The 17,638-nt window shown below is 43.5% G+C and overlaps 1 protein-coding gene and 1 long non-coding RNA gene across 4 annotated transcripts in view; one reads left to right on the forward strand and one right to left on the reverse strand.

Moving 5' to 3' along the window:
* Positions 1–661: 661 nt before the first annotated feature.
* On the reverse strand, positions 662–13,895 carry LOC104008260 (uncharacterized). Its single transcript, XR_682777.4, has 3 exons — positions 13,656–13,895; positions 5,969–6,146; positions 662–2,266 (listed from the first exon to the last, which is right to left on the reverse strand). It is a non-coding gene; the product is annotated as an uncharacterized LOC104008260 (long non-coding RNA).
* A 113-nt stretch (positions 13,896–14,008) lies between these two features.
* Positions 14,009–17,638, forward strand: part of LGI1 (leucine rich glioma inactivated 1) — a 40,352-nt gene continuing 36,722 nt past the window's right edge. The window contains exons 1-2 of one of the 3 annotated variants that reach the window (XM_016962384.2): positions 14,009–14,534; positions 14,935–15,006. In XM_016962384.2, the coding sequence (XP_016817873.1) occupies positions 14,320–14,534; positions 14,935–15,006 (287 nt within the window). In that variant the 5' untranslated portion in view covers positions 14,009–14,319. The remainder of the gene's footprint in view (positions 14,535–14,934; positions 15,007–17,638) is intronic. The other 2 variants (XM_016962385.2, NM_001071778.1) reach the window with 2 other exon arrangements.

Raw genomic sequence — 17,638 nt, forward strand, 5'->3', positions numbered from 1 at the left:
ATGAGAGAAAAGCCATACAGGTCCTGGTAGGCTGGGAGGGGCCTCACTCATCCCCTCACTCCCTTCCTCATGCCCTCCCTCACTGCCTTATTCAATAGTTATTGAGCTCCTCCTGTGGCCAGCACTACCAGGTACTGGAGGATTTAGCACTCCTATCAAGGATTCCTTTCTTTATTCTTCCTAAAGGCCCCTTTCTGGGAACAACAATGTCTCCCTCTACTGCCCCTGCAAAAAAACAAATAAAATAAAATTGCCCTTAAGAAATGATCAATTAATTTTCACATTTTCTTGGGTTCAAATAATAGCTTTGCCTTTGGTTAAGTTTATGACCTATTTCTTTCTCCTCTTTACCCTCAGTTTCCTTATCTGGAAAAATGGACATATCAACAATATCAACCTCAGAGAAATGAACGACACAGTGTAATATACATCGAAAGATTCTTAGCACAATGTTCAACACCTAACCAAGGCCCAGTAAGGCAAGATACCTTCTACTTCTTGTACTTTTTTTCTTCTTTATTATTATTCTCCTTGTTCCCTGTTTTTTTCCTAAAAACTATGCCTCAAAACCCTTGGTCATCTTTGTGAGAATTCAGAGGCAAAGGAGGGAGGAGGTTTCCCAGATCTCACTGAGGGAAGAGGCTGAGGTGGGAAGCTGCCCACCGCCGTGGTCACCTGACATGCACAGGGAAGTCAGGGCCCTGGGAGGCTTTCTGGAGAGATCAAGGCAGAGTCGGGGCCCTTTGGGTTTAGTTCAAACCGTAGTCAGGATTCTGTGCTGTTGTTGCTGCTCCGCCAGCCTGCACATCACCCTCACCGCACTTGTTTTCTCTTGTTTAATTGCTCATCTCCTCCACTAGAAGGCAGGAACTCTATGGGTCTAGCTTTCTTTTTCATTGTTTTGTTTTGTTTTGTTTTGTTTTGTTTGTTTTGTTTTGAGACAGGCTTGCTCTTGTTGCCCAGGCTGGAGTGCAATGGCACAATCTCAGCTCACTGCAACCTGGGCCTCCCGGGTTCAAGCGATTCTCCTGCCTCAGCCTCTCAAGTAGCTGGGATTGCAAGCATGTGCCACCATGCCCAGCTAATTTTTGTATTTTTAGTAGAGACGGGGTTTTACGATATCGGCCAGGCTGGTCTTGAACTCTGACTTCAGGTGATCGATCCACCTGCCTCGGCCTCCCAAAGTGCTGGGATTATAGGCGTGAGCCACCACGCCTGGCCTCTAGCTTTCTACTGAATGCCCAGTGCCACAAGCACCATGCATGGAGAACACGCTTAAACGTTTGTTGAATAAACAAACTGGGACAACTATGCTGAGTAAGAAATAAGATTCATTTGCTCGTAGTAAAAAAAAAAAAAAAACAAATCCAGTGTTTACTTAGCTCTAATCTGAGCAACATAATTATAGTCAAAGGTTGGATGATAGACTCACCACTTAAGCAAAGCCTGTGTCCATCATTACTCACTTTCATGTTGGCCCATGAGAGTAGCAAGAGAAAATGCTGGATGCTGTTTTCTTGCAAAGCTTTAACCATCAGCTCCTAGTGCTGACACTGTCATTTGAGACAGCCCTCTGAAATCCGGCTCCACTCCAGGAAATGGCCAAAAGGATGCCAGCTCTGGGCTGTGTTTCTTCAGGGTTCTGGGATTTACCCTTACACTAAAGTGGAAGTGCCTATTACACAGGCCTGGGGTTGAGTGGGTGTAGTTTCGGTCAGGAAGCCATTCTAGTCTGTTCTCCTCACTCCTCAGGCCTGGTGTCCCCTCTCATTCCCTGCCTCGCCCCAGTCATTCTGAAAGCCTCAGGAGGGCGCTCTTATATAAGGGGCACCGTGGGTAGTAGGAGACATACTGGAATAGTAACAGCTTTCTATGTGCTAACTACTTTGTTACATTATCTCGTGTCCTTTTTAACTTTTATTTTATTTTAAGTTCTGGGGTACATGTGCAGGAGGTGCAGGTTTGCTCCATAGGTAAATGTGTGCCATGGTGGTTTGCTGCACCTATCAATCCATCACCTAGGTATTACGCCCAGCATGCATTAGCTGTTTATCCTGATGCTCTCCCTCCCCCCACCTGCCCTCCACAGGCCCCAGTGTGCGTTGTTCCCCTCCCTGTGTCCATGTTCTCGTGGTTCAGCTCCCACTTATAAGTGAGAACATGCGGTATTTGGTTTTCTGTTCCTGTGTTAGTTTGCTGAAGATAATGGCTTCCAGCTCCATCCATGTCCCTGCAAAGGGCATCTCATGTTCTTTTCACAGTGATCCTGTAAGAGAAACACTAGTATTATTTCCATGCTATATATGAGGAAACTGAGGCTGAGAGACAATGAAAACTTGCCCAAGGTCACTCAGCTGCTAAATAGCAAAGCCAAGACTTGAGTTGTAATCTTCACATTAGGCTGCATCCTAGTGTTTTGGTGTGACCCAAAGACTCCTCCAGGTATCCCCAGAGAGCCTCCAGAGCCAGAGCATGGTCAGCCTCAGTCATTTCCTTGTTCTAAACATCATATAAGCAAACAATACCATGCAGACTTTTTTTTTTTTTTTTTTTTTGACAGAGTCTCTCTCTGTCACCCAGTCTGGTGTGCAGTAATGCAATCTCGACTCACTGCAGCCTCTGCCTCCCGAGTTCAAGTGATTCTCCTGCCTCGGCCTCCTGAGTAGCTGGGATTACAGGCGCCTGCCACCACACCTGGCTAATTTTTGTATTTTCAGTAGAGACGGGGTTTTGTCATGTTGGCCAGGCTGATCTCGAACTCCTGACCTCAGGTGATCCGCTCACCTCAGCCTCTCAAAGTGCTGGATTACAAGTGTGAGCCACCGCGCCTGGCCCCATGCAAATACTTCACACAATATGTACTTCACACAGACAAGAATTCAAGAACTGTCTATAAGTTTATATACATCAAAAATAAGTCACATGAAAAATATTTTTGGAAACAGACAGATGTCAGTTTGAAGCCAAAATATATTGTCTTGGACGAGTCTAACCTCTGTAAGCTTCAGTGGGGATAATGCCTTGCTCACACGGCAGGTGAAATGATCAACAGAGAAAATGTATGGGAAGCACCTGGCCTGCAGGGGGCCCAGCAAACATGGGTTCCTTTGTCTTCTTTGCTGCACTGCTGGGAGCAATAGGGGCAGTATTGAATGTGAGCCAGCAGTAGGCTGGTGCAGAAGCCTGGTGCTTCTCTGCTGTTAACACCCATTTCTGCCCTGGACCCTCAGGGCACTAATCCTATGGTCATAACCAGTTTCCTCATTGCTTTGCTATTTTCTGCGGTCAAATTCCTAGCTTCTTGGGTCATCATTCCTACAGAAACCAATGGGTGTAACACAGGCCATAAGTCACGGGCAGCAATGGAAAGCTCTGAGTTCTTCCAGAACGACAGTATAAAGCCAAACAAAACAAAACAGATCCCTTCTAAAGGGATAAGACAAAAGCAAAAAGGCTGAAATCCAACATCATGAAGTTCAAGTTTCCAAAGCATGAACAGATTAGTTGCATGATTTTCCTCTTAACTTCAGAATCTTAAACCAAAAAAACTAAAACAAAACAAAAGCAGTTAATAGCTTCCTCGAAAGAATGAAGAAGTATCTTTAAAAAAAAAAAAAAAGTAACTGCAGACCAGCCTGGCCAACATAGTGAAACCCCGTCTCTACTAAAAATACTATACATATATATATATAAAATATATATTAGCCAGGCATGGTGGCGGAGGCCTGTAGTCCTAGCTACTCGGGAGGCTAAGGCAGGAGAATCGCTTGAACCCAGGAGGCGGAGGTTGCAGTGAGTTGAAATCACACCACTGCACTCCAGCCTGGGTGACACAGTGAGACTCTGTCTCAAAAATAAAAATAAATAAATAAATAAATACCTGCTAAGAACTATCTTGGGAGTGATTCAGCCATAAAGAAGAAGAGGAAGATAGAAGAGTAATCATATTTTCAACTTTATATTCCAATAACCATGCCCCACTCTAGGGCAATACCTCTTAGAGCCACTGTTTTCCTTAGTACCACCCCCAAATATATTTTCGGGCTAGATTATTTCCACCTTGCCCATGACTTAGAATTATCCTTTTTTTTAATTCCCTAACAAACTTCTTTTCTTGAGTAGATTTCTATTCAAGTCTAGCCAGTAAAAAGGGTGGCCTTCCATGACCTTGCCTAAATTTTTGGTGCTTAGGTCTGATAAAATTCAAATATATTTCCAGAAAAAAATGCTAAGTCATTAAGATCATACCTTACTAAAAATATTCTGGGATAATTTTATTCTGCATTCTTTTTTTTTCTTTTTTTTTTTTTTTTTTTTTTTTGAGATGGAGTCTCGCTCTCTGGCCCAGGCTGGAGTGCAGTGGCACGATCTCAGCTCACTGCAACCTCCGCCTCCCGGGTTCACGCCATTTTCCTGCCTCAGCCTCCTGAGTAGCTGGAACTACAGGCACCCGCCACCATGCCCAGGTAATTTTTTGTATTTTTAGTAGAGACGGGGTTTCACCTTGTTAGCCAGGATGGTCTCGATCTCCTGACCTTGTGATCCGCCTACCTCAGCCTCCCAAAGTGCTGGGATTACAGGCATGAGCCACCATGCCCGGCCTGATTCTGCATTCTTTTGGCTTAAACTTTACCATGTGCATTTTGGTTAACTGCAGTACATGTACCTAGCATGCCCCGAATTGGAAAACAAACTCTTTCTAAGCCTCTGTGTTTAAAAATTATTTCTCCTTTCTGGGGAGAGAAATTAGGAAGCTATAGAATGTTAGTGCTATAAAGATAAAGAAACTGAGGCCCAAGGAAATGAAATGCCTTGTTCAAGCCCACAGAGCCTTTCTACAGTTCTTCCCAGAGGATATCTGTCCATTTATTTTGGATTCCTGTATGAAGAGCATTCAGCTTCCCCGAGTTAATGGATTATTGATTGATGTTCAGAAAAATGCATAAAGAGGTTCGCAGTGTTTCCACTGTGAGAAACTCTTTTACTCCTTCTCAGTGGGGGTGCTAAGAGCATTTGGGGCAGGACAATTCTTCACGCAGAGTTCCTAAGAGTTTCAGGATGTTAGCATTTCCAGTCCAACAATGGTAAGTCTAGCATTTCCAGTCCACCTAATGGGAATTCTAGGATCACAACAAAGAGAATCCTCACTCTCCTCCCTACCCTGTCTTCCCCTGGGTCTTCTATAATACTCTCCTCACAAAATAATCATTCTTTTCTTTTTTTCAAAGTTTCTTGAGCATCCAGAAATAGCCACGAGTGATGTTTATTCATTCACTAGCTTCAGGCATATGGTGCAAGATGAAGCAGGAGGCAACTAGGCCCAATGTTTTCAGAACTCCTCAGGACACCCAAACAGCTATTTGCTACTTACTTTGGGAGGTGCTAGAACCTGCTTAACACTTTCCTTGTCTTTACGGTAATCACTCCCCAGTAGGAGTGCTGGCAGGGGCTGCTTACATGACAGGATCTCCAGAGATTACCCAGCCCAAGAACTTCCTTTGAAAATCAGAGCCTAAATGTGAAGCGTTGAGCCCAAGGTCAAACAGCTCATCTATTGCAGAACCAGATCTTGGCATAGTCTTTCTTCTAGTCCCAGAGGCAGCCTTCCCTTATGCGACAGCTTTTCCAAGGGTTATGCTGGTTATGTAACTAGACTACTCAGGGTTCCAACACCAATCGCCTCATAGGAGTTCTGTACTCAGGCAGTTATTGCCTGCTCCTGTGTGAATAAGATCAGATTACCTTTGCTCCAGGAAATCACTCCGATCCAAGGAGATGGTGCTGTGGAGCGATTAAGAGCATGTGACACTAATGTCTGAATGCCTCACTTTCAAGCCAGCACAGCCTCTTATTCTTGGGCAAGCTGCCTAGCCTCTCCATGCCTCAGTTTGCTCATATGAAAAATGGGGGCAAATTAACCAAACTATGTTACAATAATTAAATGAGGTAATTATTCTAATGCACCTACCGCAGGGTCTGGCACATTATAAGGATGTGTTAAAGGTTGGTTATTGTTGTTGTCGTCATTGTCATTGTCATCATCATCATGAATTACATTGTTTTTCCTTTGCTGGGAATTGAACCAGGGAGAGAAAGCAGGGCTGGTTCATTTTCTCCCACCAGCATGAGCCAGAGGAGGCGCTTCCCTTGGGGACATAAGCAATAAACTCCAATCAATGGTTAATTCAGGTTCTGCTTGAGTTTAAAGGCAGATATAGAAATGTATAAATTCAGCATACTTAACTTTGGTAATAAAAATTAAGAAAAACTCTATTTTTTAAGAGCAAAGTACCAGCCCACATCTCTAAACTAACTTTTCTCTTTTATAAGACCATTTTAACTGTTTCTGCTAGGTAATGATCATTTAATCAAGGGCATAAAAAGATAAATAAATTGTGGGTACTGCCTTCAAGGAGGCTTTCTTAAATATTTTTTTAATTGACAAATAATAAGTGTACATATGCATGGGGCACATAGCGATGTTTTGATACGTCAGGGTAATCAGCATATCCATCATCTCAGATATTTATCATTTCTCTGTGTTGGGAACATTCAATATCCTCTTTCTAGCTATTTGAAACTCTATTATTGTTAACTATTGTCATTCTACAGTGGTATAGAACGCTAGAACTTATTCCTCCTATCTAGTTGTAATTTTATATCCTTTAACAAAACTTTCTGTATGCCCTCCACCTCCCCCTACCCTTCCCAGCCTCTAGTATCCTCTGTTCTACTTTTTACTCCTATGAGATCAACTTTTTAAAGCTTCCACGTATGAATGAGAACATGTGGTGTTTAACTCTCTGTTTTTGGCTTATTTCAGTTAACATAACGTCCTCCAGTTCCAACATCCATGTTGCCATGAATGGCAGGATTTCACTGTTTTTTAATGGCTAAATAGTATTCCATGGTGTGTATATGCTACATTTTCTCTATCTATTCATCTGTTGTTGGACATCTAACTTGATTCCATATCTTGATTATTGCGAGTAGTGCTGCAGTAAACATGGGACTGCAGAGGTCTCTACAAGGAGGCTTTTAAAGGCAGAACTTGCCGCCTTTCTTCCCATTCGCCTGGGTGTCATTCCGTGACAGGTTTGGAATCTTGATAAACTAAATAGAGCCATGGCTGAAATTCTCCTTGTTTCACTAGCCCTCCTGCTTCCTTCCCTGCAGATCACCATTCCTAATGGGATGGTTCCCCAGGCTTCAAGCTCTTCCCAGTTCTCTTTAAGCCCGGTCAGCTGCTTTCTGCTGAAGAGTGGAAGGATATATTCAACATGTTTTTAAATTTTCTGTATCCTGATGCTTTGACACCTGGGGCTGTGCTGATGACCCTGGAGGGACTGCCATTCCCAGGGTTAGCCAATTCCGAGAAACAGTAAATGACTCACGTGGGAGAGCGCACCTTTCCTATGCAAACCAACCGATCCAGTATCCATACCCCCAATCACTTCCTTTATTGGGCCATCTCTCGGGGCCACCATCCACCTACTCTAATCACCCCAGGGCCAGTAACAGACAACTAGGGACAGTCCCTGTGCCCCAAAGTTCACTGAACTTATTCAAAGGAGCCAATCCTGAGCCTGTTTACCCTGTCTTGCATTACCATTCCTGCAGACATCACAATAAAGGCTCTTGTCTGCATTTTCCCCTTGCTCCCTTGGGCCCCTGACCAGCCCTGATGCTTCCCCATATGCCCCCACTGCATGACAAGCTGTGCCTCCTGTTTTATACCCATGGGGAACTCTTTAGAATTTCATAGGGAGCTTTTAACAGTCATACCTTAGACCAATTAAATCAGAACCTCTAGGAATGTGACCCAAACTTTAAGTATTTTTTTTAATTCCCCAGGTGATTCGAAAGTGTGGCCAACTTTGAGAATGGGTGCTTTAAAACATCCCCATCGACGTTTTCATAGTACACATTTCTAAGTTAAAAAATCTTTCCCATAGTAATCTCCGATGTCTTCCTTCAAATACTAAAAAATGTGGAGGGTACTTTAACTTAGAATCTTACCCTCTCCCCTATCTGCTGCCACTTATATCTACATTTATGCCTCAATTGCATAATTATCCATGAGGGAGATCAGATTTTGCCAATAAAAAAGATTTTACCCAAGACAGTGAGGAACTTTTGGTGAAGAAGGGGTTAAGATGATAGCCAGCCCAGTTGCATGCTGGGAATTGTAGTACAATAGTAGCGCCCAGCCAGTGAGGCGCTACCAGCTCCGAAGCAGCTCACGGTATCCCTCATTCTACACAGCCCATCAGAGAGGCAGTGTCCAGCAGTGGCTAATGCTGTGGACATCAGAGCCAGGACACCTGGTTTCGATCCCAGCACCACCTTTCACTAGCTACAGGACCCTGGGCACACGACTTAACCTCCTGACCCTCTGTTTCCTTTTCTGCTAATATAGGGGAAATAATAGTAATATCTATCTAGCCCATGGGATTGTTATGAGGATTAAGTGAGTTAATATGGGTAAAGTGCTTTAGAATGGCAGCTGGCACATGATACGCATTTTATAAGAGTCAGCTTTCATTATTATTACTTCTCAACCCCTTTCTTGGCCCAAGTTCTATTCTCATGGACTATAAAAGGTGAAAATCCCCTGATTCCACAGTTAGAACACGCGAGTTTAGCTGTCCTTGGAGAAAGTATTCATATCTATTTGTCTAAATTGTCTTCTGGTCATTTCTCTTTAAAACCATGAGGTTGAGTTAGGGGCAAGGGCCAATGATATTAGCTATCAGAGCCCAGCACTCCTACCCAAATGAGCATCGCTGGATTTCACCTGCCCAGCCTGTTCTCTCTGCTCCGACAGCAGTACCCAACTTGCTTTTGTGGAACCACCTCTCTCCCACCATGTGCACTCTTGGTGAGATTGCCAGTCAAGGTGCCCCACTTTCCCAGGGCAATGGGCAGGGGTGCCTGACCCAAGATCAGTCCACCATACTCATCTTTTGGGGAGGAACATAAGGATAAGAACAGGTTGGACTGAATTTGCCAGAGGGCATCATCCATTAGCTCCTGCCACATAGATTCCCAAGCTTTCACAAGTTCCTTCATTCTAAATCCTGCTTGGTCAACCCTTCCTTGGATTCTGTGAGTCACTCAATCACCATGGCAACAAGGTCCTTTTACACTTATGTTGGCAGAGTCAGTGTCTGTCACTTGCTACCAAAGAGTCCTAATGACACACTACTGCTAAATAATCTTAAAGATTGGCCCTCAATCCCCTTCCCACTTATTTCCAGTGGAACTATCAGTAGTCCAATGCCTTTTTTGCAACATTCTCTCCATGTACATCATCACTAATCCTAATATCAACAATGCAGAGATAGTATTGTTATTTTTACTTCCTTGTTGCAAATGAGGCACAGAGAAGCTAAGCAACTTTCCTAAGTTCACACAGTCAGTGAAGAACAGAAACAATATTCCGACAGGTCTAATTGCTAACTTCAACCAGTAAGTGAAATTTACTGGAGTCAAGATCACTTCCCTGCCATTTTGGACTCCTGGGTTGGGAAAGGATCTTTAGCATCCTCTCATGCAGTCTTTTTTTCCCTTTCTTTTTCTTTTCTCTTCTTTTTTTTTTTTTTTTTTTTTTTTTTGGTTGTAAACTGAAAGATGCATGATTTATATCACAGCTGTGCCTTCATACACACACAAAGAATGGAAACAAAGGCTTCACAAGGCAATAGTTATCCTTACTGGTGCAATATGCTCCAATTTTGTATTTGAAACGATTTATTTTTCAAATTCTACTTGTACTCACTAGATTGATATTGATGTCCCGATCCACTATCATATCTGACACGCAGCTTTGCAAACCCTGCTCTGTTGAGAAAGCTGCTTAAAATGACACCAGTTTGCATGTCTGAGTGTTTGTAAAAGGAGGCAAGGCCAAGCTTGATCTTCTAAGCCTCCTAATAGTGATTTGTTTACTTGTACAATGTGTGTTTCCTAGGCCACACCAGCCTGAGGGGAAAACTAGGATCATAACCAGGCACATGCTGTTCCTTTCTCACTCGGCTTTCAACAGCTCTTCCAGAACCACCAGAAGCCCCCAGACGAGAACCCCCTTCCGGTCTTTCTGAGGATGTCCAGGGAACACTGTACATGTGCTCCCAAACATCATTCCTGGTCCCTCATTTTCCTTCTCTTCTGCTCTGCCTCCCTGCTGGGATCCTTTCCCAGTGACTTTGATGTCTGCAGGGCTGTCACTGCTGCTGGGCCACCAAGGCTGAGCTGCTGCTGGTGAAAAATTCCATGACTTTAGTCTGACTCCCAGGCCTGGATGGGAGCATTGTTTGTCTTACCTCTTCAGCAGCCTCTGGTGTCACCACTGTGCATAGTTCCTTATAGCACCTGCATGCCATGCAATGGTGCCCACCACATTAGAGAGAAGTCCTACTTTGTTACAGGGATCCCAAAAGAGATTCCTCTTACTCCCTTCTAACTTACACGTGTTCAAGGGCAGTAGGCTGAAAAAAGTCTTCATCCTGTATTCACAACCACCTTAACCTTCTCCACCTGTAGACCTTGTCCTTGGGCCAAGCATGCGTGCTCCTACTCTCACCCAAACTGGTGAGATTTTTTTTTTTTTTTTTTCAGGAGGCAACTTGGTTCCTTCTCATGGCGGAACCCTTGACAAGGCCACAGTGTGTCATACTGCTCAGAAGTGCCTGCTTCCCAGAGTGAATATACGCTTCAGCTAACCTCATTTTTATTTGAGAGCTTTGCTTCCCAGGTCCCAGAAGTCACATGTTCAGGATTCAAGTCCTGTTGCAACCGTGATGAGAATGATGGTGATGATGGTGAAGATGATACTAAATCTTTCACACGTATCAGACTGCACAGTAAGCACTTTTAGATACATTATCATGTTTCATTTTCTCAACAACTCTATGTGATACATACTATTATTATCCTCGTTTTACAGAGGAGAAAATTGTGACTTAGGAAGGGTAAAGCGGCCCATGGTCATATGGCTGGCAAAGTGCAGAGCTCAGCTACTCCTCTACAGCTCAGACTGGGCATTGAGCCTGCCTCAGCTAGGCCTCCTGGCTTCCCTGGGCCTCCTTCCAACTCTGCTTTAATCCTTTCCAAGCCCCTCTCCCCAGGGTCCCTATTGTGATCCACAGGTGAGTGGCCACACCTTATCTGAAGGCCTCCAAGATGGTGGAAACCCCTAAGCTTCCACCTCCCGCTTCCTACATCATCTCTGTGCTCCCTGGGGCTTCCTGGAGCGGTAAGATGGGAAGCATTATCAGCAATGGGGCCTCCTCTTCAGGCCTCTCAAGACTTCAATGCAGCAACCTGCCCTCATCTCCCCGAGTCTCTCCTCAGATCCAATTCTGGAGCCAGGAAGTGGTTTCTCCTCCCAAAAAGGCCGCCAGCATCCTGCATTACATGGTTAAATTTTGCCTGACCTTAGTGGGTGTTTTTAATTGAATAAAGAATTCAAGTCTGGGTTTTAAATGCCATAGAAAAATAAAAAGTTACTGTCTTTTCAGAATGCCCATTGTAATTTGTCCTTAGAGTTTCTCCTCCCCTCCCCTCCCCAATGGTCCTTTTCCCCCTTGAACTGACAAACTGAACTGCCAGATAAATACAGCTGCAAAGTGAATAGTATGGATATGATTTCTTCCCCTCATTCATTTGCCTTCCTAGCTTTACCAAGTCAAAAGAAAAAGACCGCTCACCCTTTCTTTGGCTGTGTCTTCATACCACAAAGCCAACAGCTAGTCAAGCAATCTTCATGATTTGAAACATTTGAAAGTGAAAGGTAGGGAGTGACTTAGCCTGATCGATTACATTAGTCACTGTAACCAAGTTTCTGCCATGGGGCTTACCCCATGCAGAGTGGTGGTCTCTGTGTGTCCTCTCTGTACCTCAGTTTCTCCATCTGTAATATGCAGGGATCGAATCCAGGATCTTTGAGGTCCCTGAATCTTCTCGGTGCCTTCATTTTGTAGTTACAGAACACATCATTTACAAGTCAGTTGATTTAGAGGGTGACTTTGAATAAAAACGATCCTCCATAAAACTTTTACCACATAATTATTTTACGGAGCAAGTTTCCACTGGGCACTTGAAGCAGGGTTCAATTTACAAAAACCCGACTTGCAGCCAACTTTTAAGTGACGCTTTTACTGTTTAAAGTGAGGCTTGCGCAGAGATCGCAGTTTCTAAAAACACTGCCCTCCATTCCCTCCTCCACAGAGTCCTTGACAGTGAAGCATTCGTAGAATACACTTTAAAATCATGACTTCTTGTCAACGAAGAGTTTTTCTTTTTCCCTTCCGTAAAAAACAACACACAGTATTTACGACCCCACAAAAACTGACTTAGTGATAATAACCTACTGGTCCTTTTGAAACACAAACCAGTTAATATCACTCCCCTGCCTGATTCTACAGAGGTGTCCCATTGCTCTGCAGATCATGAGCCAGACTTTATGTATGCTGTTCCCTCTACCTGGAGTGTTCTCACCAACCCTCTCTGTAACTCCTCCTTACCTCTGAACTCAGCTCAATCACTGCTACTTCAGGGAATTGGCCCCTGACTTCCTTGACTAGGTTAGATCTCTTTATTAGAACTGCAAGGTGCAACTGTAAGTTTATTTGGCTGGGCATGACCATGAGTGGACTGTATACTCTGCTGTTGCTGGCATAGCCATCCAGGTTGCCCACTACATGCACAATGCTACACAGGCCCTGGGTTCCCTAGCGGGGTCTCTAACCTCGTGGACCTCGCAGTCTTCTGGGATAAACAGACAGTTATCAAATGTGAGAATGCACGTGAATGGCACTGTCCCCCGCAAAGAGTTTACAGAGAACTGAACAAGGGATTGAAGTTAGCATGGGGCCAGCTACATGAGCGAAAGGGTAGAATGGCAATGCTTTCAGCTCTGATGCAGAATGAGGTTATGTCAAAATCGCCTTTGCTCAAGCAGCCCTTTTAATACTTTCAGTCTAAGAAGCTAGAGGAGAAAGGAATGTGGACTGATATCCCAGGCTGTTCGTGCCAGCTTGAAGGATGGCCGCCTTCGCCATAGTGAGATAACCGGGGGTCTGTTTTCCTCATCTTCCTCCATCCCAAGGGTCTTCCTACTCTCTTGGACTAAACTATCCCACCCCAAGGCCAGGGGCTCTTGATTGCTTCTTTAAATGAATTTTCTTTTCCAAGGGCCCATCCTCTCACTTCAAGTACACGAGTAACGTAGCCTATCATTTTCATTTAATTCCAGAATGTCTTTACTATCATCCCCATTTTACAGACAGGAGAATAGATTCAGCAAGTTCACAGCAGACCTGCGTTCTCAAAGCCAGGTGTCTGGTTCTCAGTCCAGCATTTCCCCCACCATGTCACAGCCTCGGGGCTGAGCCAGGCCTTTTTCAAAGCCCCAGGAAGCTAGAGCTGGCCGCCTCCTGCTGGCAGGGAGTTCCTTCCAGGCTTCTGGTGCTACTGCCAAAGAAGGGAGGGTGGGAGAAGAGAGGGAGGTGGATTATACACAGAGAGGGTCCCGCACTTCTGTTTCCCTTCCTTGTCATGGAAGGAGAGAATGAATTACGTGGGGGACCCAGGGGGATAGGAAAATCAATCATTCATGACAGTTAATAAGTGTCAGAAAAGTATTTACTCACATTCATCCCCTGAAAGTCACATTCTTCATCTGTTCTGATTTGCCTTTCACTGATGGCATTAGCCAGGTAAGCTCAGCAAGAAACAGCAAAAGGTTTTAGCCCAATATTGTGGAGAGAGTTTCATTTAACTTCATTTTTTCCAGCCAGGGCTGGCTCCAAAGCTAGTTTTTCTTACTAGGTTGTTTGCTACATGAAAAGCAGACTCCCAGAGGTTTCTGAGATTGCCGACATCCTATGCAAGATGACTGCTCCCACCCACCCGCCCACCCACTCACTAATAAGACATAACGCCGTCCTATTTTTGGTAACAATTAAAGGGCCTCCCGGTGAAAGCAGAAAGCTGTTTATTTTCTGTGACATCACTTCACTTTGCCTTCGAAGGCTGGTCTGTGCTCAGTGTTTTCGTGGTGATGCAAGTCGGCTCTCTCCTCCAGCAGTTGGATCCCTCCCATCTCACAGTACCTCACAGGTCTCTTCCCCCGAGCAGTGCATTGCTGGAGCGAGGAGAAGCTCACGAATCAGCTGCAGGTCTCTGTTTTGAAAAAGCAGAGATACAGAGGCAGAGGAAAAGGGTGGACTGCTATGTGACCTGTTCTTAGAGCAAGACAATCACCATCTGAATTCCAGAAGCCCTGTTCATGGTTGGGGATATTTTCTCGACTGCATGGAATCAGAAAGAAGCAAAAGGATGGGAAATGCCTGCATTCCCCTGAAAAGAATTGCTTATTTCCTATGTCTCTTATCTGCGCTTTTGCTGACTGAGGGGAAGAAACCAGCGAAGCCAAAATGCCCTGCCGTGTGTACTTGTACCAAAGATAATGCTTTATGTGAGAATGCCAGATCCATTCCACGCACCGTTCCTCCTGATGTTATCTCATTGTAAGGCCCGTAAGCATTTTGATATCTAATTTACGATTTAAAAATTCCAGCCGGTGGATTTGGGGCTTTGCATGTATTTGTAGAAGGGCATGGAGAGAGAGATTCCTCTTGCATGCTTGGCCATTTGACAGTGCTAACATTTGCTGCATTTAGAATTTTTGATTTTTTTAGCTGCTACTGAACATGCTTAGATACCCCCAGCCCTGAACATTATCATGAGAAACCTGTAGCCGATTCATTTATCTTACTTCATCTGGGAAGGAATAGTATCGTACTTCATAAAATAGTGTCAAAATAGTCACTGTTATGCTAAACCGGATTAACATAAGGTTTGTTCTGTGTGTGTGTGTCTCTTTGTGTGTGTCTGTTTGTTTGTTTTCTGTTTTTTGTTTTCTTTCAGATCCTTTGTGAGATCTGGTTTTACTGAAATCTCAGAAGGGAGTTTTTTATTCACACCATCGCTGCAGCTCTTGTGAGAAATATTTATATCATGACTATTTTTAATATGGCATATATTTGGATAAGCCTTCTAGTAAAATGATCTCAATATTAATTTTGTCAAATGTGATTCTATTTCTGAGAAAATAGAATATCAGTAAAGTGAGAGGTAGATGGGTTTGTTTGCGACTTCACACCAACAGTGCAGGTTGATTCTTACAATGGTAAATCTGTTAACCTGTCATGCTATCTACTTTAATGGCTATTTATGAAGTTGTTGGAATCTTGCAACAATGATCCCAATTCCATTCCACTATTTTACTTTCATTTTTAACTTGGGAACTTTGGTTCTTTTGCCCTGGAGTTTTTGAATTAGTCAATACAGAACCCAGCATAACATATGCGCTCAAGATGTTGTCTCCGGGGATCTGGGGCAGGCTGCTACTCTGTATGATTTACCATGTGGGGAAAAAAAAACACCTCAGCTCTTTCTAGGTAATTCCTTAAAATGTTAATTCTCAAGAGACTGTTTTTTAATCTCATCTAATTTATAACTAGTTCCATTACAAGGAGGGAAAGAAAATATTAATATAGGATAGTGCAAAGGATTACTCTCTGCTATATGTTTTGAGTTGGCCACAAGGGAGCCACATACTCAGTCTATGCCTGAAAATATTCAAAAAAATAATATTTGACTAAGAAATCAGATCTGTTCACAGGCATAATGGAACACACAAAATTTGTTCTGATGTGTAATGTTTGGCAATTGGAGTCCTAGTTCTTACAGCGGTATCACATGGGGGTCAAGAGGTCTCCCAGGACTCAGGTATCAGGTCGCAGACTTGGTTTGTAGCTGGACGGATATGGGCAGAATTAGACAATTGTGGATCAGCTGAGTCTTGGCTATCTTAACTGCATGATTCAGGACCCAAGCCTTTCACTCATTTGTTTTTTATTTTTTTATTTTCTTGCCTTACTTGGCCATTTTGGCTGTTTGAAGTTACATACACAGAGGCAAACAGCATGGAGTGGACGTTGGAGAGACAAGTGTTTAAACCTCACCCTGCCACTCATAGAACCTAAACATGTACTCTTGTGCAGATTACTATATCTCACTAAGCCTCAGTCTTCTTATCTTTAAAATGGAAGTGAGAACACATACTTCCAAGGTTTAAGTAGATAAAACACTTGGCATAGGGTATGCCAAATGCTTACACATTTATAAATGGCAGGGTTTAAAATTTTTATATCAAGCTAAAAAGCTAAAAGTCACTCATCTATTGTTTTGCCTATATGAAATTCCTAAACTGGTTTGACTGTTTCATTGAATTCACAAACTTGATCAGTTGTTTTGACATTATGTAATGATGTTGGCTAATGTCCTTCTACTGGCTGATGTCTTCAAATGATTAGCAATTGACTAGATATTCCTAAGGGGTTTATCTATTTGATTGATGGCTAGTGGTGTGACTGGGGGAAGTGTTAGTTAGCACATCAAACAAATCCAAAAAAGATAGATTCTTTCCCACAGAAAGGGGCAGAGTCTCTAATGCTGGGATCCTTCCATAGGATAAGAATTTGCTGTCTCTGAGAAAGTGATAAATTGTGTTTCTGGTGCTCACTTGTTAAATGAATAAATGGCTCATTTAAAAAGCATCCTTTTGATATGCTAAGGCACCTCCCTTCCCCTAGGATAGTTACATAGATCAGTCCTTAAAATTCCAGGAGTAGTGTCAGTAGACACTAGATGGACATTAGCTGTGGCACAGAAAGCCTGGAGTGATTAACCTAATCAATTACCACATCTCCACTTTGTTTTTGTTGGGTGGACCCAGTCACGGCAAGCACAGATGCTGGACAATGTTATAGAAATAGTTACCGGCTGCTGCAGGGTAATGTGATTTCACGTATTTAGAATCACAGAGGGAAGCCAAGGGACTGGTTTTTAAATAGCCCAACCGAGTGTGTGCCATGCCCGTGTCCCATGCTCCGAGTTCCTATGGAACATTCCAGCCTTTATTTCTAAAAGCAGTTCAAGTTTCAGAAATAACAAAAGGCGAGTAATTCTCGCCCAGTGTGTTCTCGGTTAACTCAGATTGGCTAACCTCAGCATGGTAGACTTGTGCCAGTGCTGAACTTATGCAAAATTGTCAGGGGCCAAAGTTTGTCCCTAATCACCAGGACCCTGTGCCTGAAGACTCTGCTCTCCATCCTTCTTGCCCAATATTCTCTGCTTCCTCCTATCCTCAGGAAAAGGTCTAATAAACTCATGTGCAGTGTGTAGGAAATATATGAGAAGGCTCTGAATATGAACTATGAAACGATCATAACAATTGTGGGAATGCATGGATCCCACACAGAAAGATCTCTTCTGTGAGACAGGTCTGTCCAGTGCCCTGAAAACCCCATATGGGCTGCCAATCCCCCTTTGGAACATGAAGACCAATGGCATTGGACCACCAAATTAGGCCTAGATCGCACAAGCCATTGAGGTTTGCAATGAATTCCAACAGCATTTGTGATTGTGAATTGCCACACTCACCCATCATACACTGTGAAGAGATAAATTTCAGAATCAATTCGGCTTGATTGACGTAGGAAGACAGTTCGTTGGTTTCTTGCTTTGTTGTTGGGAAGGGTTAAAGCAAATGTCCTATTTCCATCAT

This window comes from Pan troglodytes, chromosome 8, assembly GCF_028858775.2.
Source record: "Pan troglodytes isolate AG18354 chromosome 8, NHGRI_mPanTro3-v2.0_pri, whole genome shotgun sequence".
In the NCBI taxonomy this organism is placed as follows: domain Eukaryota; kingdom Metazoa; phylum Chordata; class Mammalia; order Primates; family Hominidae; genus Pan; species Pan troglodytes.